At 44.4% G+C, this 23,484-nt stretch overlaps 1 protein-coding gene across 1 annotated transcript in view; it reads left to right on the top strand.

Moving 5' to 3' along the window:
* The first annotated feature begins 2,582 nt into the window (after positions 1–2,582).
* The window catches only part of lonp1 (lon peptidase 1, mitochondrial), a 45,675-nt gene continuing 24,773 nt past the window's right edge, over positions 2,583–23,484 (top strand). Inside the window, exons 1-7 of the mRNA XM_070859868.1 lie at positions 2,583–3,096; positions 4,836–4,924; positions 5,983–6,102; positions 12,771–13,008; positions 13,646–13,707; positions 14,711–14,840; positions 22,990–23,073. Coding sequence (XP_070715969.1) covers positions 2,593–3,096; positions 4,836–4,924; positions 5,983–6,102; positions 12,771–13,008; positions 13,646–13,707; positions 14,711–14,840; positions 22,990–23,073 — 1,227 coding nt within the window. The 5' untranslated portion in view covers positions 2,583–2,592. The remainder of the gene's footprint in view (positions 3,097–4,835; positions 4,925–5,982; positions 6,103–12,770; positions 13,009–13,645; positions 13,708–14,710; positions 14,841–22,989; positions 23,074–23,484) is intronic.

Genomic DNA, 23,484 nt, shown 5'->3' with positions numbered 1-23,484 from the left:
CAAAATGAAGCTCAGTTGATCCTTGACAAGCTGCGCAAACTGGATTCAGCTATTCTCATTGATATTTGAAACACAGTCTTGAAGCACTTTCACCTGACCAATCTCTCGCTTCAAGAGACCGGCTTGAACCTGAATATCATGGTGTCCTTACTCGAGTCCGTTGTCGATTTTGTGAAGACCCAGCAGACAGAGTTTGAGGACTTCGAAGACCTAGAGATTAACCTTTGTGGCCACAATGAGTACAATTCAACTCAGAGGCACATCTGGCTATGACGATGAAGATGTTGAAAGCATTGTGCTGTCACCCAAGGAGAAATTCAAAACTGAAGTGTTCCTTGTCATCATTGATCAACTGATCTGTACCTTGAAACACCGGCTTGAAGCATACAAGGAAATCAACTGTAAGTTTGGATTCCTGTCCAAGCTAGTTGCTCCCACGACTCATGAGAACAAGCAAGCCACAGCAAATCTTGCCCGCTCCTATCCCAAAGATCTGGAACCTATGATTGAAAGTGAATTCATTCAGTTTCCTAGCTTGGTGGCATCCTCAACAGAGCTTCAAACCTCAATTTATGTCAAACAAACTAAGTCATCAGAGCTGAGAATGTACCAATTTCTCCATACACACGCTCTCACCCAAACCTTTTCTAACACTAAAATAGCTCTTCGGATATATCTGTCGATGATGGTATCAAATTGCAGTGGTGAGCAGTCCTTCTCAAGACTAAAATGCATCAAGGATGAGGTCAGGAAGCAAATGGGACAAGGTTGACTTAATAGTCTTTCAATCATGTTCATCGAGAACGAAGTACTGAGAGGACTTGACTTCTCAAAAATCATTGATGAGGTTAGCCGACAAAAATCTAGGAAAAGACCAATGTAATGTTATACTTGTAGTTGCCTCTATGGAGAAAATGGAATGCAAATGACAAATGATGGTCTTCCAAAAAAATTGTTGTCATTGTTGGTTTTGTTTCAAAATATAAGGATTTTTAAAATTAAAACATTGTTATTTATTGTTCATACAGGGTTTCATCAAGGTATCGGTTTGATTGTTTGGAAACATAATAAAATATTAAATGAGTGTCGTGATAGTATCAATGAGAAAATAACCTGAGATGTAGACCTGACCTGACCTTGACCTGATGCATATTCAGTATCGTGCAGGATGTGATTGGGAGTAGGGGGCCCATGGCCAGGGTACACCAGCCTGTCCTCACTGCACAGCACTGCCCCCCAGGCATCAAGATCCACGGCATGGCCCTGGACAACGTGGATCACTTCCCCTATCTCGGGAGCCTCCTATCAAACAAGAGCAAGCACTGACGACGAGATCCAACACCGCCTTCAGTGCGCCAGTGCAGCCTTCGGCTGCCTGAGGAAAAGAGTGTGTGAAAACCAGTCCCTCAAAACTGTCACCAAGCTCATGGTCTACAGGGCTGTAGTAATACCCGTCCTCCTGTATGGCTCAGAGACGTGGACCATGTACAGTAGACACCTCAAGTCGCTGGAGAAATACCACCAGTGATGTCTCCGCAAGTTCCTGCAAATCCCCTGGGAGGTCAGACGCACAAACATTAGCGTCCTTGTCCAGGCCAACATCCCCAGCATTGAAGCACTGACCACACTTGATCAGCTCCGCTGGCAGGCCACATAGTTCGCATGCCAGACACGAGACTCCCAAAGCAAGCACTCTACTCGGAACTCGTCCACAGCAAATGAGCCAAAGGCGGGCAGAGGAAACGTTATAAGGACACCCTCAAAGCCTCCCTGATAAAGTGCGACATCCCCACTGACACCTGGAAGTCCCTGGCTGTAGACCGCCCTAAGTGGAGGAAGTGCATTTGGGAGGGCGCTGAGCTCCTCGAGTATCGTCGCCGAGAGCATGCAGAAATCAAGCGCAGGCAGCGGAAGTAGCGTGCGGCAAACCAGGCTCCCTGCCCACCCTTTCCCTCAACGACCATCTGTCCCACCTGTGACAGAGACAGTGGTTCTCGTATTGGACAGTACAGCCACCTAAGAACTCATGCTAAGAGTGGAAGCAAGTCTTCCTCGATTCCGAGGGACTGCCTATGATGATGACTTGCCAAGGCACCTTTAATCGTCCCTGAGCACGCGTTGTCCGTTGGTACGCTTTAGGTGGGCACCGGAGGGACAATATTCTTATTTAATTTATTAAGTTTTCTTTGCTTTATTTATGATTTGGGCTCCTTTAAAAAAAGGGGCACTTTCGTTAGATTGGTCCAATCAGAAGAGCAGACGCGTACGCAGTAAGGATCTGTGTCTCCAGGCGATACCAGCCATAATTGATTACAACTACAACAACACAAAATCAAAATACTGCGGATGCTGGAATCTGAAATAAAAACAGAAAACGCTGGAAATCTCAGCATCCACCCGAATTGTTAACTCCGTTTCTCTCCACTAATGCTGCCTGACCCGCTGAGATTTCCAGCATTTTCTGTAATTGATTACCATCTCTCCTAGCAACGGTTTAATATTGGCCAATCATGGCGCGGTGTGGATTCTCCCCGGAAGTACCTGTGAGATGTCACCGTGAGGTATTGTGGGAGTTAAGTGTCTACATTCAAGATGTCAGCCTACATGCGGCTTGGCTCCGTGTGTCGCTGGTTTAGCGGAGGCAGGCCTCGATTTCGTCCTTTCGCCACGGTCACCAGCTATACACCAGTCAGTAGCAACAGTCGGACCGGCGCTGCTTGTTTAATAAATCGGTTCCATTCGGTGGCCGCTGAGGGATTGCAGCACTACGGCCGGCGCTGGACAGTAACCAGGGTGACAAGCGCGGCCTGCGGTAATGGCAACAACCTCGGCCCGCAATCCCGATCTAGTCCCCGATTCCAGCAGACCCGCAGCTTTCAGGACTTCAGTGAGAAGAGCAGTGGTGGCTCGGTTCACTCTGGAGATGATGGTGTGGAAGGCGGGGCCGGAGGTGACGGCGGCGGGGAAGGGGCTGCAGGTATGGCCCCTGCCATGACTGCGCTCTCTCCCATGATCGTGCCGGATGTTTTCCCCAATGTGCCCCTGATCGCAGTCACCAGGAACCCCGTGTTCCCCAGATTTATTAAAATAATTGAGGTAGGAATCCTGCGACGTGCTGTTTAGACTTGTAAACGCCGGCTCATGAATGGGGAATGCGAGCAGCCAATTTAGCAAGTAGAGTTAAATCCGAACTGTCCTGTGTCTCTGCTGGGATTCTTTTGGCTTTACTAATTTTTAAAGAGTCACTTCGATTGTATCTTCAATCTCAATTCTATCAGGAGTTGGCATTGTTGTTTGTGTGGAGACTGTACAATGAGAGGCGCTGTATAAAACATTAGATGCGAATAGTTAATTGACTAGATTTAACAGGGAAGACATAAGAATTACATACTGGACTGTTTTGAAGGATTTGATGCTTCCCAATGTGGTTTCCATTTGAGACTTTAAAAATCCACTTTATTTTAAGATTATTTTTAAATGCAAGTTTCAATATCGTAACTTTTAGAGGACGCACTTTCGAACACCTTTAATCACTTTCTGCAGCAGTCGTGACTTGTCACAAGCGGTAGGGATTGTATTCGCTGCATCTCGTTTAGTAAGAAAGTTGTCGCATGTGTGATGCAATGCAAAGTAACACTTGCACAGAGTTGCATCAGATGCGTAGTTAACGAGCCATTTGGGAGTTGTCCTGGCCAATATTTATCCCTCAATCAACATAACAAAAAAAATCAGATAATCTGGTCATGATTACATTGCTGTTTATGGGAGCTTGCTGTGCGCAAATTGGCTGCCGCGTTTCCCACATTACAACAGTAACTACACTCCAAAAGTAATTAATTGGCTGTAAAACGCTTTGGGATGTCCCAAGGTTGTGAAAGATGCTCTATAAATCCAGGTCGTTCTTTTTTTTGGATTGAATGTTCAGGAGTAATTCGAATATCACTAATTAAAGATGCAAAGATGTTTTGGTAAAATACTACACTAATAGATTACAAACAGTCTGTCAGAATAACCATGACCCTAAAGAGCAGGAATAGAATGTAGGGACTCTTGAATAGGATAAGCCAATCTCCCTACAGTCCTGACTGTTGCTCTCGATGACTCAGCTAATATTTTGTAAATCAGTTGGTGCTGTTTGTTAGATAGCTAGTCTGCTTGGTTGGACAGTGGGATGTTCCTGTTTGTCGATGAGCTGATTATTACCCTACATTTGCCAGAGCCTTGTGACTACAAATGAAAGCTGATGAAAATAAAATGTTCTTGTGCTTTGTGTGCACCAAAGTAAATCAACAAAATTAGGGAAAAGCAATGGCATATAAATAATTTGATTTGACTAAATTAAAACAGTGAAGCTGTATTTAAAAAAAAAAATGTAGCTTAGAATATTTTGCATAATGTTCAAGATAGCTATGCAGATAAATACACAGCTCAGTGAACTACTGAGTTATACAGACCAAGAAGGTACCAGTTCAATTCTGCTGAATTAACTACCCTCATCATCCCAGTGTCAGGGTGTGCTCTTGCTCACTATCCAGGATTATATGATTCCTTCTGTGGGGGGGATAGCCAGCCAACACACTAGTTTCACACACGAATAATGACTGCAAAGTTGAGCTACTGGAAAGCACCAAGCACTTGTGGAGCCCCACAGGCTGCTTACTAACCTGCACACATGTAAATATATCCTCCTGAGGACAAGTGGTAAATAATCTTGAGCACTAAGCATGTGAAATGTGTGTTTCTATTCTCCTTTTGGGTTAAACTCCATGTCTTGCTTGGAGTTTAAAGGAAAATGTGTGACCGCAGTAATGTAAATATTTACTCCCTTTTTATAGGTCAAGAACAAAAAGTTAATGGAACTCCTTCGAAGAAAAGTGCGTTTGGCTCAGCCATATGCAGGTGTATTTCTTAAAAAAGATGACAAGTAAGCAATGTTTAGGTCCTTGATGGTTTGTACGAACATCTATGTGTATGTACACTACATGGCACTTCACTGGTTTCCAGAATGTGTAATGGAGAAAACACAATTAGATGATATGAGTAAGGTATATTCAAAAAGCATTTCTGGTAGCCTGATTCTGAAATTTGCAAGCCTATGGGTAAAGAGTTTAGGAGTAGGACTAATTGGATAGGTCTTTCAAAAAGCCGGCACAAGTGAGTTACTGTCAGCCTTGTGAATAGATAATTTATCTGGTCATGGTCATGAAGTCTATCTTATGCAAACACTTCTACGTCTTCAACTAAAATTAATAGTCCTCCACGCTTCTTCTTCTATTATTCTCTATTTAAACTTAGCTCACTAGCTCTCCTAATATTACAAGAGATATTGTAATTAGCCCTGGGTTTTTCAGCTGCGTTGGCTCCCCTGAAAGCTTAAGTTTATCCGAGCCTGGCAGACCGTAAAGAACCCACATTTAGTCTGTGTCCTGTACTGAGTTAGCTGACCTCAGCTGTGCATAGTCAGTTGCTATAAGTGGCTTTAGTGCCTTGGACTAGTTAGGGAGAAATCGCCTTTCACTCCTGATCCCCTCCAGTGATTCCTGCTGGAAGTCTTCCATGAATGGACATTGGATGAGGACTGAATCGGGCTCGGTTATGATGCTCCACCGCGACCCCCGCCCCCAAGTGGCTGAAAGCTTGTTACCGCTCACTGTCCAGTCACGTGAAGGTTGTCCCCTGGGTGATGTCTGTGTGATTGTCAACAACTTCGGGAGAGGAGGGAAGAATATTGGACAGGAAAGAAAAAAACCTGTTCATTCAGATCCACTTTACTCAGACTCTGACCCTTGGATTAAACTGACTTGCAATCAAAGTTTAAACAAAGAGGAGAAATTACCTTTTTATAGGGGTATTGCAAATGATTTGTTTTCAAACTATCTTGAAGTTTTTGCTGCAGCTTTCTTGTAGGCCTGAATAGATAGTAAAAAAAATGTAGAAATTAGTAGTAATTAAGTTTTTTTTTTTGTTTCTGTAAACTTACAGCAATGAATCTGACGTAGTTGAAAGCTTGGGTGAGATTTACCAGATAGGAACATTCGTTCAGATCCACGAGATGCAGGATTTAGGGGACAGATTGCGCATGATTGTGATGGGTCACAGAAGGTAAGTTGGACGACAACACTGCGTTACTTGATTTCTAGCCATAAAATAAACTCAAACTTCACAATTTTAAAATTCTGTTCTCCTAACTGAGGTTCTATAAACTTTTTTCCCTACATGTTAAGTGGTGTTGATTATATTTTTATTCATAATTTCCCCCAATTCAGTAGTAAAAGAATTATATGGATATGGTGCTGATCAATGGTATCTTGGTTAAATCCACTGTGTAATCTGGTTTTACTCTAGTTCTAGCAGACTGCAGAATAAGTACAAGAAATATTAGTGTAAATTGCATTAGGATCTTTCCAATCCAAGAGCATAATGGATTAAAATTTGGGGCAGAAGACTAATGGCCAATTTAGTCTACCTTTCCTGACCAATCAGGAGGGAACAGTAGCATAGTGGTTATGTTACTGGACTAGTAATCCAGAGGCATGGACTAATGATCCAGAGATGTGAGTTCAAATCCCACCATGGAGGAATTTTAATTCAGTTAAATAAATCTGGAATAAAAAGCTGTATCAGTTTCATGGTCAATATTACTATTGGATTGTTGTTAAAAACTTATCCAATACACGAATGTCCTTATCTGGTTGTACCTATTTGTGACTCCAGAGCCACAGCAATGTGGTTGACTCTTAACTGCCCTCTGAAATGGCTTAGCAAGCCACTCAGTTGTAACAAACAGCTACGAAAAACAATGAATAAAACCAGACAAACCACCCGGCACCGGCTACGAACACGATATTGGCACACCCAGCCTAGCCGACCTTGCAAATTCCTCTTTTCGAACATCTGGGAAAATTGGGAGAGCTGTCCCACAGACTAGTCAAGCAACAGCCTGACATAGTTATACTCATAGAATCATACATCTCAGCCAATGTCCCAGACTCATCCATCACCATCCCTGGGTTTGTCCTGTCCCACCGGCAGGACAGACCCACCAGAAGTGGGAGCACAGTGGTACACTGTTGGGAGGGAATGACCCTAGGAGTCCTCAACATTGGCTCCAGATGCCATGAAGTCTCATGGCTTCAAATCACATGGACAAGGAAAACCTCCTGCTGATTACCACCTGCCACCTACTATAACACCACTGCTGACCGAGGTGGCCGAGTCCTGAAGAACATAGCTGCCAGATTAGGCCTGCGGCAGGTGGTGAGAGAACCAACACAAGGGAAAAACCTATTTGACCTCGTCCTCGCCAATCTACCTGTCGAAGATGCATCTATCTATGTCTCCAATACAGCCCTCCTCTTCGCTCCCTCAAGTCCAAGGGGCGCAGATTTGAACGGATGTGGTGGACAACTGGTTTAGCCATTCAGCGCCAGATCTGGCTTGACCACATAAAACATTATCGGATCCTACTCTTGTCTGCACAAACTGCTCACTATTCCAGGATCATTCTGGAATGCAAAGATAACACCCAGCTAGTATTCTGTACTGCTAAACGTTTTCTTAAACCCCTCTCCCCTGTCTCCACCACACTCCCCTACAACAAGTGTGAAGAACTCGTTGTCTCAAAGATTGAGAACACCCGACAAGCTGCCTCTGCGAGTTCCCTTCATTCCCCAGCCCACCGGGCCAAACTTCCTCTGAGGCTCCCCCTGCCCTAGCTCTAAACTTGCATTTTTCTTGTTTCTTTTTGATCTCCCCTTTTAACCTCTCCAAGCTCATCTTGTCCATGAGACCCACTTCCTACTCCCTTGACCCTATTCCCACTAAACTGCTGATCACCCAACTTCCTTTTTTGGCTCCCATGTTAGCCAACATTGTTAACGGTTCTCCTCAGGTACTGCTCCCCTCTCCTTCAAATCTGCGGTCATCACCCCTCTCCTCAAAACTCCAACCCTTGACGCCACTGTGTTTGCTAGCGACCACTCCATTTCGAACCTCCCTTTTCTGTCCAAAGTCCTTGAACGTGTTGTCGCCTCCCAAATCCATGACCATCTTTCCAGGAACTCCATGTTTGAATCCCTTCAATCTGGTTTTTGCCCCTGCCACAATACCGAAACCGCTCTCATAAAAGTCTTCCTTTGTGACTGACCAAGGTAAACTATTCCTCCTTGTTCTGCAGCCTTTGACACAGTTGACCACTCCATCCTCCTCCAACGCCTCTCACCATCGTCCAGCTGGATGGGACTGCACTTGCCTGATTCCATTCTTATTTATCTAATCATAGCCATAAAATCTCCTGCAATGGCTTCTCTTCCCACTCCCACATTGTTACCTCTGGTGTCCCCCAAGGATCTATCCTTGGCCCCCTCCTATTTCTCATCTATACGCTGCCCCTTGGCGATATCATCCAAAAACACGGAGTCAGTTTCCACGTGTACGCTGACGACCCCCAACTCTACCTCTCCACCATTTCTCTCGACCACTCCATGGTCTCTAAATTGTCAGACTGCTTGTCCGACATCCAGTACTGGATGAGCAGAAATTTTCTCCAATTGAATATTGGGAAGACCGAAGCCATTGTCTTTGATCCCCACCACAAACTGCGTTCCCTAGCCACTGACTCCATCCCTCTCCCTAGCATTTATCTGAGGCTAAACCAGACTGTTCGCAACCTAGGCATCCCTGCTTCGGCTCTTCTGCTGCTGAAACCCTCATCCATGCCTTTGTTACCTCTAGACTTGACTACTCCAATGCACGTCTTGCTGAGCTCCCACATTCTACACTACGTAAACTTGAGGTCATCCAAACCTCAGCAGTCCATGTCCTAACTCGCACCAAGTTGTTGTTGTGATCACCCATCACCCCATGGCTCGTTGACCTACATTGGCCCCCCGTTAAGCAATGCCTCGATTTCAAAATTCTCAGCCTTGTTTACAAATCCCTTCATGACCTCACAACCTCATGAGGTGTCTGCGCTCGTCAAATTCTACCCTCTTGAGCATCCCTGATTATAACTGCTCAACCATCAGTGGCCGTGTCTTCAGCTGCTCGGGCTCTAAGCTCTGGAACTCTCTCTCAAAGCCTCTCTTTCCTCTTTTAAGAAGCTCCTTAAAACCTACCTCTTTAACCAAGCTTTTGGTCATCTGCTGTAATTTCTTCTTCTGTGGCTTGGTCAAATCTTTCTGTTTTGTCTTGTATCACTGCTGTGAAGCGCTTTGGGACGTTTAACTACGTTAAAGGTGCTACATAAATAAAAGTTGTTATTGGTAGCATTGACCACCGCGCAGTCATTGTGGAGACGAAGTCCTGTCTTCACAGTGAGAACATTCTCCGTCATGTTGTGTGGCACTACCATATTGCAAAATGGGATAGATTCAGAACACCACTAGCAGCTCAAAACTGGGCATCTACGAGGCGCTGTGGGCCATCAGCAGCAGCAGAATTGTATTCTACCACAATCTGTAATCTCCTGGCCCGGCTCTACCAATACCATCAAGCCAGGGGACAAACCCTGGTTCAATAAGGAGTGTAGAAGAGTATGCCAGGAGCAGCACCAGGCATACCTAAAAATGAGATACCAACCTGGGAAGCTGCAACACAGGACTACATGCATACTCAACAGCAAAAGCATCATGCTATAGACCAGGCAAAGTGACCACAATCAACGGATCAGATCAAAGGTCTGCAGTCCTGCCACATCCAGTCCTGAATTGTGGTGGACCATTAAACAACTAAGGGGAGGAGGCTCCATGAATATACCCATCCTCAATGATGGTGGTGGAGTCCAGCACGCGAGAGCAAAAGACGAAGCTAAAGCGTTTGCAACCATCTTCAGCCAGAAGTGCTGAGTGGATGATCCATATCTCCCTCCTCCTGAGGTCCCCACCATCACAGAAGCCAGTCTTCAGCCAATTTGATTCACTCTATATGATATCAAGAAACAGCTCAGCTCATTGGATACAGCAAAGGCTATGGGCCCCAACAGCATCCCGGCTGTCGTGCTGAAGACTTGTGCTCCAGACTTAGCCGTGCCTCTAACCAAGCTGGTCTAATACAGCTATAACAATGACATCTATCCGACAATATGGAAAATTGCCCAAGTATGTCCAATCCACACAAAGCAGGACAAATCCAATCCGACCAATTTCCACCCTCATCAGTCTACTCACACTCATCAGCAAAGTGATGGAAGGTCTTGTCGACAATATTATCAAGCGGCACTTATTCACCAATGACCTGCTCGCCGACGCTCAGTTTGGGGTCTGCCAGGACCACTCGTCTCCACACCTTATTACAGCCTTGGCCCAAACATGGACAATAAGAGCTGAATTCCAGAGATGAGAGTGACTGCCTTTGACATCTTGGCAGCATTTGATCAAGTATGGCATCAAGGAGCCTTTGTAAACCTGGTCAATGGGAATCGGGGGGGTGGGTGGAATCTCTCCACCCGCTGGAGCCATACCTAGCACAAAGGATGATGGTTGAGGTCAATCATTGTTGCAGGAGTTCCTCAGGGCAGTGTCCTAGGCCCAGCCATCTTCAGCTGCCAGTAACATTCACGCCAGGCAATGACAATCTCCACAAGCAAGAGACTAACCACCACCTCTTGACATTCAACAGCATTACCATCACTGAATCCCCCACCATCAACATCCTGGGAATCACCATTGACCAGGAACTTAACTGGACCAGCCACATAAATACTGTGGCAACAAGAGCAGGTCAGAGCCTGGATATTCTGCAGCGAGTGTCTCGCCTCCCTTCTCCCCAAAGTCCTTCCACCATCTACAAGTATCAAGTCAGGAGTGTGATGGAATACCCTCCATTTGACTGGATGAGTGCAGCTCCAACAACACTCCAGAAGCTCAACACCATCCAGGACAAAGCAGCCCACTTGATTGGTACCCCATCCACCACCTTAAACATTCACTCTCCATCACCGGCGCTTGATAACATTGTTGACAACACCTTCCATCACTTTCCTGATGAGTGTGAGTAGGCTGATGGGGGTGGAAATTGGTCAGATTGGATTTGTCCTGCTTTTTGTGGATTGGACATACCTGGGCAGTTTTCCACATTGTTAGATAGATGTCATTGTTATAGCTGTATTGGAACAGCTTGGCTAGAGGCGCGGCTAAGTCTTCAGCACGACAGCCAGGATGTTGTTGGGGCCCATAGTCTTTGCTGTATCCAATGAGCCGAGCCGTTTCTTGATATCATGAGGAGTGAATCAAATTGGCTGAAGATTGGCTTCTGTGATGGTGGGGACCTTAGAAGGAGGGCGATATGGATCATCCACTCAGCAAACGCTTTAGCCTCGCCTTTTGCTTTCGCGTGCTGGACTCCACCATCACAGTGTGTACCATCTATAAAATGCATTGCAGCAACTCACCAAGGCCTCTTCAGCAGCACTTCTATAACCCACGCCCTCTACCACCTAGAAGGACTAGGGCAGCAGACGCACGGGAACACCATCACCTGCAAGTTCCCCTTCAGGTTACACACCATGCTGACTTGAAAATATGTTGCCATTCCTTCATCGTCGCTGTCAAAATCGTGGAACTCTCCGTAGCAGCACTGTGGGAGTACCTTCATCATGTGGTTCAAGAAGGCGGCTCAATACTACTTCTCGAGGGCAATTAGGGATGGGCAATAAATACTGGCCTTGCCAGCGACGCCCACATCGCATGAACAAATATTTTAAAAATCATGGTCCTTTTTCCCCAGTGGTCTTTTCTGTTCCACCACCCCTTTTGAGAATTTGTTTGCTTATATTTCCTATTTTCTTTTAATACCCTTAACTTTAAAACGGTGTCCCATAATCTTGAATTCTTAATCTTCTGCCCTCTGTGTCACCCCAATATGTTTCCTTTCTCCTCCGTTTCATTTGTGAGCTCCCATTTAGTTTGGGATTTTTTTCCAATCCTATTGCGATGTTCAGAAATATGGATTAGAAATTTCCCAGCCTGTTGTTATTTGCTAAATAACAACAAAATAGTGAATAAATAAGAATAAAAATCTCACCAGTTTTTAAGGGGATGAATTTGGCCACAAAATATGCCTGTTCTTTTTTTTAAAAAAAACAGCATTCCACGACGATTCACATTAAAAAACTGCAATGTCACCAACTTTAGCACGAGGCCTATCAATGCGAAAAATACAGGCCTCAAGAGGTGAGAAAACACACACACACAATTGCAAAAAAACAAAAAATCACAAAACATTTACAAGACCCTTAACTAAGTAATTGCTGCAAGAGAATTAAAAGATAAAAACTTTAACTTTACCGTTTTTGCATACTTACCGACGTTTCTGAGGCTGCAACATCTGCTTTACTTGTGCGTTTTTTTTCTTCTTAAAATAGGTTTGCCGAATGGCCAAACTTAGGCAGTGCGTTTTTTTCCCGCATTGCACCAGAGCGACTGCTTTTTGGCAATATTTTGAAAACTCCATTCTTACAGTTTGGGGAATTTTTAGTAATTCAGTATAGGGACAAAAAAGCACTTTTAATGTGAATAAATCGCGTTAAAATGTGCGTTCGGCTGGGGAAAATTGTCTTTCACAACCACAGAATGTCCCAAAGTGCTTTAAAGCCAACAAAGTACTATTGAAGTGTTGTCAATGGGACTTGAGCCCACAACCTTCTGATGCAGATGAGAGAGTGTTACCATTGAGCCAAGGCTGCAGCCCTTAAGTTGATTGGTTATTGGTTTCTGTGATGCTTTTTGTTGCCTGTGGATTGGACCCAAGAGTTACTTGATTTTATTCTCTAGAATCCAGTTAAACAGACAGCTGGAAGTAGAAGCTGATGAACCAGTATCTGCAGCATTTGAGCAGAATCAACACCAAGCTCAGAGGAAACAAAAACATCACAGAGTAGATGAAGCAGATGGCCAATCCTCGGAGATGCATATGAGCATAGAGTCACTAGTACTTCCTCTAGGTGAACTGCTAATGGTAGAGGTGGAAAATGTAATCCATGAGGATTTTCAGGTCACAGAAGAGATCAAAGTAAGTGCAAAATGGAGTATTTGGGTGAAATTTTCCTAAATCATTTTATTGAGTTATCTTCAGTTATGTTCACTTTGTACAAAGTTCTCATTTTAGTGCTTTTCAACATTTTTCTTCGTTTAACAAATTATTTAACAAATAAAACAAATAGAGATCCCGGTGCAAAGATATTTCCTCCCCACACCCGACAATTAACTACCCTTCATACTGCTTCTGAAGCAATGATGTATATAAATTCATGACAACAGGCAACTAGTGAAACGGTAACAGGATGGCAGTGAAATCAAAGACGTGTGTTTGATCATTGATAGTATTACAGTCGAGCTTGATCCTGTGCTCTTCTGGCATCTACAAACACTCATTCTCTGGAAGCTCACTGGACACTGATTGCAGAAACTCTGACTCAATGCCCTTCCCTTACTAGCCGAGATGCACTGAGGACCTTTGTAGGGTCTATAATTGCTTCTGTGGTTGAGATCAACCAACAGCGCAGATCAAAAGCATTTAAATTGTAAAGTGCAACAGCTTGTTTAAGTGTACAAATAAATTACATGTTAATTGTCGAATAGAATTACATTTATTATTTAATATTTCAGAGCAATGAGGAAACATTAAGTAGTGTGTGTTTTCTTAACAGGCACTTACAGCAGAAATTGTGAAAACAATACGTGACATCATTGCCCTGAATCCACTTTACAGGTTAAGTGTTTGGACATTTTATGTGTAATCAGATAATAGCCATTTTAAAATCACTATATTTCCTCCTGTCCATGTCTTTTTGAAAGATTTTTTTGCAATTGGGAAACCTAGGTAATGTCCACATTCCAGGACTGAACTTTGTGAGAAGAGGAGTTAAATCAAGAAGCAGTGAGTAGGTGATGCCAAGTTTGGGTTTTAAAAGCCAGCAGCTTGTAGGAGGAAAGGAAGACTGAGGGAGGCGAGGACCTCGGTAATTTTAAGATCCTGGGAGAGAATGAGTTAAAGTAGACAATTTCAACATAAAAAGCATCGGTGTAGAACAGTGTATATGGAGTGTAATTGGACCAAAGGAGAAAAGTTCAGAGGAGCAATGACGATACAAGTGAAGTCCCCACTGTTGAGAGCAGGTGTGAACATGATTTGCCTGCTCTGTGATGGTGGTATAATGGGGTATGCTTTCATTACCTTCTTATCTGACTGCTCTGGACAACTTAAAGGAAGGTGTGATTTGAAAGGGGTGTGTTGGCTTGTATTTAATTTCCATAAGGTGGTAGTCTTCTAGTCCTGACTGCTTGCTTGCAGGGACAGATGAACAACCTGTGCAAGAATTGTGAATTCTTTTTAAATCAATTTGGATAGCAAAATCCTGAAGTTCTTTCGATCCTTACTATCAATAAATACATTTTGTTAGGAAATTAGGTCAAATGAACCTTTCGCTCCTGCACTGCCACTAACGCAAGCTGCTCTCCAGTGAGTCATGTTATTTGTATTTTGAGATACTGCCATTGTTATTGATGTGGATAGTCATAGACTGTTTTGTTGCTTTGTTGTTAAAGATCTGTGCACATTCACCAGAATTTTGATCAGCTTGAGGATAAAGTAGGTTCTGGCTAATATATCAAAAATACACATTTGAGTTTGTTAGATTAGCATTAATGTTCTATTTTGAAATCACTTTTTGAATGTAAATAAATGTTGATTTTTACACTTATTTATTTTACAGAGAGTCAGTGCTTCAAATGATGCAGGCAGGACAGAGGGTGGTGGACAATCCAATTTATTTGAGTGACATGGGAGCGGCACTCACGGGTGCCGAATCACAAGAGCTACAGGAAGTGCTGGAGGAGACCAACGTAAGATCTCAGTTTAGGTTGTCCTGATATTGGGCTCAATTTTCCCCAAGCCTGTTTTCTGGCGTATTGCCAGAGTTACACCCGTTTTTCTAGGCCAGAAATGCGGCAGAAATAATTTGCCAAAGTTTCCCCGATGTATAATTCGAATTTGGCGCCGCTCAGTGTGTCCAGTCGCTTTGGGGAATGGAGCTTGCTGTCTGCGCCGAAAAAAGAAGCCGTACCTTCTGCGTATGCGCGAGGGAAAAAAATTATGTTTTTGACCTCGTTCCAATGGACGCGCATGCTCAGTACAGCTCAGATTTGGCAATCGGCCATTTTTAGAGAGCCAGTTGTGTGTGAGAGAATGTTGAGTGTTGTATGAGAGCATTGGAAAAATCGCAGCTGCAGCAATACAATATGCAACGCAGTACAAGGACCAAGAATTTCTTACAGGAAGAAGTGGAGGCACTAGTTACTGTCATTGAGAACAGATGGCAGGAGCTGGACATCAGCGGAGGTCACAAAAGTTCCACCCAAAGAAATTAAACACTGGAACCAAGTTGCAGAAGATTACTATGCAATGGTAACCACTACGAGATCTAGAGGCCAGTGTAAAAAGAAGTGGAAGGACATTGGTCAAGTAGTTAGTGTAAATAATATTTTCATTTATTCAGTGCAATTGTAAATGTGACCATCTGAATGTCCCACCCAACAGAAAGCCACCCTCTCTTAAGAAGTTGCATTTTCATCTTTGCAGAAGAAGGTGGTAAATAATAAAAGGGAAAAAACTCGAACAGGAGGAGGCCTGGTAAATCTGCACCCGCTGACACCCTTGGAAGAGAGGGTCGCTGCTTTGATGGGTCCTGTCTGGAAAAAAGCAATCTGTACTACACAAGTTTGGCCCACACTCGAGGGAGCATATAAGTCCTGCAAATTCATCGTGGTCCTGCAAATTCATCGTGATCCTTCAAATCAACCTGCTGCCTGGCCTGCGATGTGTGAGCCTACTCATGCCACCCATCCTGCCCCCTCCTCTGCTGCTAATCATTTGACTGTTCTGTTATACTTTGCAGAACTTGAGGCCAACCCTGACGATGCAGAAGAAGATTCAGATGCAGACGAGCCTGAAGAGGACAACATCTTCCAATCCATCCATGAGGGGCAGGGGATGTAGCTGGATGAAGCTCCCGCTGTTGTACTGACTTTGGAGGAGTGCCACACATGCAGGTGACGCCCCCTTTTGTGACCAGTGGTTTGAGTGTTGGTGGGACATTCCATGGTTTCACACCTTCCGAGGTTGCGGATCCCAGTGGTGTGGTGCAGCGAGGCACACCCAAGGCCCCACCTTCCGAGATTGCGAGTCCCTGTGGTGAGGTGCAGCGAGGCACACCCAGGGCTCCACCTTCCCAGGCTGCAGCTCCCAGTGGTGGGCTGCAGCAAGGCACACCTATGATGAGGAGGAGGAGGAGGGGAAGAAGAGCTCGACCGCACTCTCCTGCGGTGCAGGATCTAACCGATGTGGTTCAGATGATGTCATTGAGTGTGGAGAGCATTGACCTTACCCGATCACGCCTGGATGCCATTAGTGGGGTGAGTGATGAAGTAGCAAGACTGTCGGAGAAGAAACAGCAATGACACGAGAAATGGTCCTGGATATCGTTCCCATCAGTGAGGGAATAGTGGCCATGAGGGAGGGAATGTCCAAGGTAGTGCAAACCACAGCATTGACCATGAGGGAGAGAATGTTGCAGGTCGTTGAGACACTGTCAGGGCGCATGAGGGATGGCATGTTGGAGTTAACTGCTGCAATAAGGGAACACGCTCAGACCCCATGCCCATTGACAGAATCGACTGTCACTCCCACTCCAATCCGCAAACCAGCCTCTAAAGAGCCCCAAGCCGGGTCCACCTGCAGGCAGGGGTGGTGGAGTGTCCTAGACCAAACGCAGCCATCAGTCTTCGAATAAGTGGGAGGAGAGATGGGTGCAGCCTTTTTTTGCTGCTGTTATTATTGTTACTGTTGTAATTGTTCTCAAATTAAATGTTTTTTGTAAGTTATGTAAATTTACAAGTTTTTAAGTGATCTTAAAGAATGATAAAGTAAAGTTTGGTACAAGAATAATTTTCTTGACGTTAAGTAGATTGTAAACTTTTGAATAAAATATATTTTACATTAAAATGGAATCATGTTCCATTAATATTATGGAACAGCTCCAAACAGTAAACATGTCCGTGTGGAATAGTTATCGCTGAGCCCTTAGGCATCAATAAAGCGTTCACTGATGAGCTGCTGGTGCAAGGCTCGAGCAATCGTTAAAGGGGCACGATGGCCCGCCGCCGTGCTCCAGCCTCGGGCACTTGCATGGCTTCCTCATCATCCTCCTCCTGCTCGCCACCTGCATCTTCCACATCATTATCATCAGCCACTCTCATCGTAGGTGGGTCTTCCGCTGCCTCATGATGGCTAAGTTATGCAGCATGCAGCACACAACAGTGAACTGACCGACAATATCAAGGGAGAACAGCAAGTAGCCTCCAGAATGGTCCAGGCATCGGAAACGCTGTTTCAATATACCAATGGTCCTCTCTGATGCTGCACGTCGCAATGTGCAACATGTTGTATTCACGGTCAGCTTCCGTCCGGGTTACGTGTAGAGGCGTCATGAGCCAGATGGCAAGGCCATACCCTTTATCTCCCCAGTAGCCAGCTCTGCTCTTCTGGCTGCTGCTGCTGATACATGGCAGATATAAGGCTGTCGCCTAGGATGAATGCATCATGGGTGCTGCCAGGGTATCTTGCATCGACTGACGTGATATGATGGATGTCGTCACACACGAGCTGCACATTAATGGAGTGGAAGCCTTTTCTGCTCCTGTACATCTCGGAATCCTCCAGTTGCTCGTAAGGTGATGTGGGTACAATCAATGCAGCCCTGTACATTTTAGGAAGCCAGCAATCCTGGAGAAGCCCACACCTGTCATGGATTGCTTGGGCGGTCATGGGGAACTTTTATCAAGTAATTCCTACGCGCATACAGTGCAGCCGTGACCTGGCGAATGCAGACATGTGTTGCATGTTGAGAGATGGTGCACACATCCCCAATTGTAGTTTGAAACGATCCGGAGGCGTAGAATGAAAGTGCAGATGTAACCTTCACTTCAACTGACAAAGTAGTCCTGATGCTTCTAGGTTGCAGGTCTGCTTTGACGAACTCACAGATCTCACTTACAACTTCTTTGCGGAAACACAGCCTTCTGACATAGTCTGTATCACTCAGGTGGAGGTACGAACACCTGTCTCGATATACCTGAGATAGGTAAGGCCTCCTGTCCAGCACTCTACGGGCTCTGATGTTCCTGATGCGATGAAGTCGAATCAGTTGTCTCCTACGTAGCACAATGATGCAGAAGGCTCGCACAAGGTATGACATTGTCAGTATTGTCCCCATACTTAAATTTAACCTTTGAAAGAAGCTCAAAACGGCAGGAAAGCAGGCAGGCAGGACAGGTTTGCAGTTCTCTCTCTCTCTCTCCCCAAAGTCTGTATGGATGGACCACACCCAAAGGTCTTGTGACTTCTCTCTCTTTTCCCTCCCCCCCCCCTCCCCTAACTAATTGGAGTCTCGTAACTTCTCCCCTTCTCTCTCTCTCTCTTCCCCGCCCCCCACTCATTGCATCTTCAGTGCAGAAGGCACCTCGCTCCCCGGGCTCGAAGCCTTCTGATCGGAACCTCGCTCTATTTCCTCCCCCCCATGGCTTGTTTTGTAGCCGAGCCCCGAGCGGCTGTGTCCGGGCGCAGGGCCGATTCTGCCGGCCAAAGCTACAACCCTCCAGTCTTGCTTCAAGACATTCAGTGGTGGCGTGTGACTGAGTTTAAAAAAAATGAGAGAACTTTTGAAATCCAATAAATTTACATTTCTACGTTGAAATGTTTAAAAAAAAAAGATGATTATTGATTTTTAGAGTGTTCTTGCCAACTCCAAAATCTTCGATTTAAAAACAATGGCATCTTTCAGCCCAGAGTTGTGACTGTGCACTGGTTTTTTTAACTCACCAGAAGGTTTTTCAGGAGTGGTCAGATACGCCAACCTAAGAGAAAAAAATGTTGGCTAAACTGCGAAAAATTGAAAAAAACGGCGCAGACATGAGGGAACGTTTAAAAATAAAAACTGGCCTAGAAAAATCGTAATTAAGTTACGCGGCACAGATCGCAGGGGGTAACTTTGAAAAAAAATAAATACGCAAAATAAACCAACGCAAATGACCAGGGAAAATTGAGCCCATAAAAAGCAACTCCAGGTTTTCCATTTTCTCCACATTATTGTTTTGTTGGTGTCCGTAAGTTATTGGTCAAATCCCATCTGAAGCACTGCATGCGGTTCTGCTCTATTATCACCACTCCTGAAAGGGGCACACAGAGCATCAAAGGTGATTTCAGGAATCGGGAATTTCAATTCGGAAGAAAATTTAAGGAAGTCATGTTCTTTTGTTTATTCTCAGGATGTGGACGATGCTGGCAAGGTCGGCATTTGTTGCCCTGAGAAGATGGTGGTGGACCACCTTTTTGAACCACAATAGTGGTTTTGCTGCAATGCAATGGCTTGCTATTCCATTTCCGAGAGTAGTTGAGACTTAAGCATATTGTCATGTAAAGGCCAGACCAGATAAAAGTGGCAGGATATTAGTGAACCAGTTGTGTTTTTATTTACAATCCAATAGTTTCATGGTCATTTTTTTTTTTTTACTGATGCCAGCTTTTAAAATTTTTGTTAGAGAAGGCGTGAGGGTGGCCTGATTGAAGTTTTCCAGATTACAACAACGTATTTATACAGCACCTTAACGTAATAAAATGTCCCACCGGGGCTTCAGTGTTATCAAAAATAAAAACAAAATTTGGCACCGAGCCATATAAGGAGATGTTGGGGCAGATGACCAAAAGCTTTGTTGAAGAGGTCAGTTTTAAGAAGCGTCTTCAAGGAAGAAAGAGGAATGGAGAGGCAGAGAGATTTACGGCGCAAATTCCAGAGCTTAAGACCTAGGCAGCTGAAGGCACGGTCGTCAATGGTGGAACATTTAAAATCTGGAATGTTCAAAAGTCCAGAATAGACAGAGTGGAGAGGTCTAGTGGAGATTACAGAGTTAAGGAGGAGCAATGCCATGGAGGGATTTTAAAATCGAGGCATTGCTTGGGAGCCAGTGTCGGTCAGCAAACACAGCGGAGATGGGTGAGCGGGACTAGTTAGTGCACGAGCGGCAGAGTTTTGGATGACCAAGTTTATGGAGGGTAGAACTAGGGAGGTCGGCAAGGAGCGGATTGGAATAGTCACGTCTAGAGGTGATAACGGCAAGGATGAGGGTTTTAACAGCAGATAGTTGAAGATTGTCAAAATTGCTCAAGTTGTTCACCGAGGTTCAAATCCAATGGGACACAAGTTAAAATGAGGAGATAGTGAGTAAGAAGGAAAGTCAGGGAAGCTTTTCCATTCCAAAGGGTAATCGAGCTGTGGAACCCGTCTCCAGGAAAGGACATTGAAGCAGACAGTATTAATGGAATCATGAGGAAATTATACATTTCTGGAGGGAGAAAGTCAAATTAAGAAATCTGAGAAAGGAGGCAGGTTTTTTCTTTAAATTTAAATTGGGAAACAAATGAAGAGCCATGGCTTATATTACAGGACACCATCAAGATTTAAAAGAATAAAAGAGAAGCTGAATTAAATTTGGTAGTGGTTAAGTGACACTCTGCTTAGTTTTTTTTAAAATCTTGTAGGAGGCAAGGGGTTTCACAGTTCTGGAAAAGAATAAAAAATTAATTCAACCAGGAGATCAGGCAATCAGTCTTGGTTTAAAAATGATGAGGATATAGGGAGGATGAAATAGGACAGTATATGTTCAGCTTATGAGGAACAAGAGAGGAAAGTTCAGAAAAACACAAAATAGCAAAAAACTAAAATGGTTATGGTAGAGAATGGGGCGTACAGGTGAGCTTGTATCATCTCCCACGAGTGCCAGGCAGATGGCACAAGAGCATTGCCAGATATGGGAACAGGACTGTATTCAAGTCTTGGACGGACTTGGGTTTTATATCGAAGATATGAAGGAGAAAAGTGGTTGGCATAGAAGAGGAAACCACACTTCTTGTGATGGCTTATGGGGATACATACATGCTGGAAACAAGAATAGAAGGATTAGGTGGCAGGATAGGAAGAGGTAATTAGAGTGGGAGGAGGTTTGTGTGGAGTGTAAACACGGGCAGTGGCCTGTTTTCTGTGCTGGAGATTCTGTGTAATTATATAGCAATGGAAGAGCTGTGCTGTCAAATTGCCTGTCTGACATCAAATTGTAAATGAGTCAGAAACTTTCTCCAACTAAACATTGAGAAAGCTGATGTTTGCATTTTCGGACCCCCGATCAATTCCATTCCTTTTTCCACTCACTCTTCCTCTGCTAGCCACTTGCTCAGGCTGAACCAACCCTCTTCTACCCAAAAATGAGCTTCAGTTTCCACATCCTTTCTATCACCCTCCGCAATGTCACCCATACAATCAAAACAAATTCCACTTAAGAACATAAGAAATAGGAGCAGGAGTAGGCCATTGGCCCCTCGAGCCTACTCTGCCATTCAATAAGATCATGTCTGATCTGATCCTGAGCTCTGCTCCACTTCCCTGCCTGTTCCCCATAACCCTTTACTCCCTTATCGCTCAAAAATCTGTCAATGACCCAGCCTCCTCAGCTCTCTGCAGAGAATTCCACATATTTATGACCCTCTGAGAGAAGAAATTTCTCCTCATCTCAGTTCTAAATGGACGGCCCCTTATTCTGAAACTATGCCCCCTAGTTCTAGCATCCTCTCTGCATCTACCTTGTCGAGCCCCCTCAGTATCTTGTATGTTTCAATACGATCTTCTAAAATGCAATGAGTATAGACCCAACCTGCTCAACCTTCATAAGTCAACCCCCTCTTCTCCAGAATCAACCTAGTGAACCGTCTCTGAACTGCCTCCAATGCAAGTATATCCCTCCTTGAATAAGGAGACCAAACTATACGCAGTACTCCAGGTGTGGCCTCGCCAATACCCTGTACAGTTGTAGCAGGACTCTCTGCTTTTATACTCCATCTCCCTTGCAATAAAGGCCAACATTCATTTTGCCTTCCTGATTACTTGTTGTACCTGCATACTCACTTTTTGTGTTTCATGTTCACGGACCACCCCCAGGTTCCTCCACTCACAACATTGCTCACAAGCACATGCCTCATCGAGGATCCCCTAAACCCAAATGACTGGGTTTTTATTGAGTCTTGTGAACATCATGTGACTGGTTAAGCCACTCAGTTCAACAGCTCTTCCAACCTGTGAGCATATTCACAGGTGCATACATTACAGTGTCTCTATCACTGTATTCAGTCACACCTCTACATATCTCCATCTGCTGGTGTCTCTGTCACTGTGCTCAGTCTCACCTCTACATATCTCCGTCTTGCATCGCTTAATCTTATTTCTTTCTTCAAGGTGGGAAAAAATGATCGTCCTGTCCTTTCCATGGTCTGGCTTACTTATTTTTTGGTATTGCCTTTCTACACGACTTCTAACTGCAAAACCTGACCTACTGTATCTTATCTTCCAGGTTCAGGCTCTCAATCTCTTGTTTTAACAATCTCCCTGATTGCCCATGCATTGAATTTAAAATCCATATCCTCATCTTCAAATCCCTCTGCATCCTTAAACCACCTATCTCTGCAACTCCAATTCTGTCTCATTCCCCCACCTCTCTCTTTACTCCAACATTGATGGCAGAGTCTTTTGCCACCATAACCCTACTTTCTTGACTTCCCTTCCTAAATCTCTGCTCCTTTCCATTTCTCTCTTCACCTTTTTAAAAACCGTCTCAAAGTACATTTTCTGAACCAAGCTTTCTGTCGTCTTGACTCTCACCATGGCTTATTGTCCATTTCTTTGTTCGTTTTGTCTTTTTTTCCCCTTTGCTTCCCCCCCCTGCCCCCCCTCCAATCCCAGTAAAGCATCTGGAATCATTTAAAGGTGAATTGTGGAATGACTAAACCATCTGCAAATATAGACCTGACAAATTATTGAAGACCTGTTGCAGGGTTTCATGTTTTATCCCTGTGAACCCAGTAAATGTGTTATTTCCTTTTTTTTTTGTTTAGATTCCAAAACGACTCTACAAGGCACTCTCGCTGTTGAAAAAAGAGTTTGAATTGAGCAAACTGCAGCAACGTCTCGGGCGAGAGGTAACGGGTGTTCTATTTGTGCTTTTGTTTCTAATCTCTTAAAGTTGCTGCCTCTTGCCAGGTTATGGTTTCAAAGGACCGGTCACCCTCCAGGTCGTCGCCAAAATGGCCCTTATTTATGAGAGAGCTATCGATCACTAAGGGTATCGTAGCCATCCTGGCCTCACTTGCATACATGCATAAACCCCAGTGATCTGGAACTGTGGGTGACTTTTTTGTTCTTCCCAGCCTAGAGGATGTAAAGCCAATTGTAGCACCTCACCTACTTTGGCTGAGATCAGCTAATTCAGCCCAGACTGGAGATGGAACATGTAACCACCTTGGTACCACACAGGGCCGGGTATTTATACATCCATCCACCAGGGACTTTTGCTGTGATTCTTCAACAAAATGTTATAATATTTTAAATTG

This window comes from Pristiophorus japonicus, chromosome 18 (genome assembly GCF_044704955.1).
Source record: "Pristiophorus japonicus isolate sPriJap1 chromosome 18, sPriJap1.hap1, whole genome shotgun sequence".
Taxonomy (NCBI): domain Eukaryota; kingdom Metazoa; phylum Chordata; class Chondrichthyes; family Pristiophoridae; genus Pristiophorus; species Pristiophorus japonicus.
The sequence above is the reverse complement of the archived record's forward strand: the minus strand, read 5'-3'. Positions and strand labels throughout refer to the sequence as shown.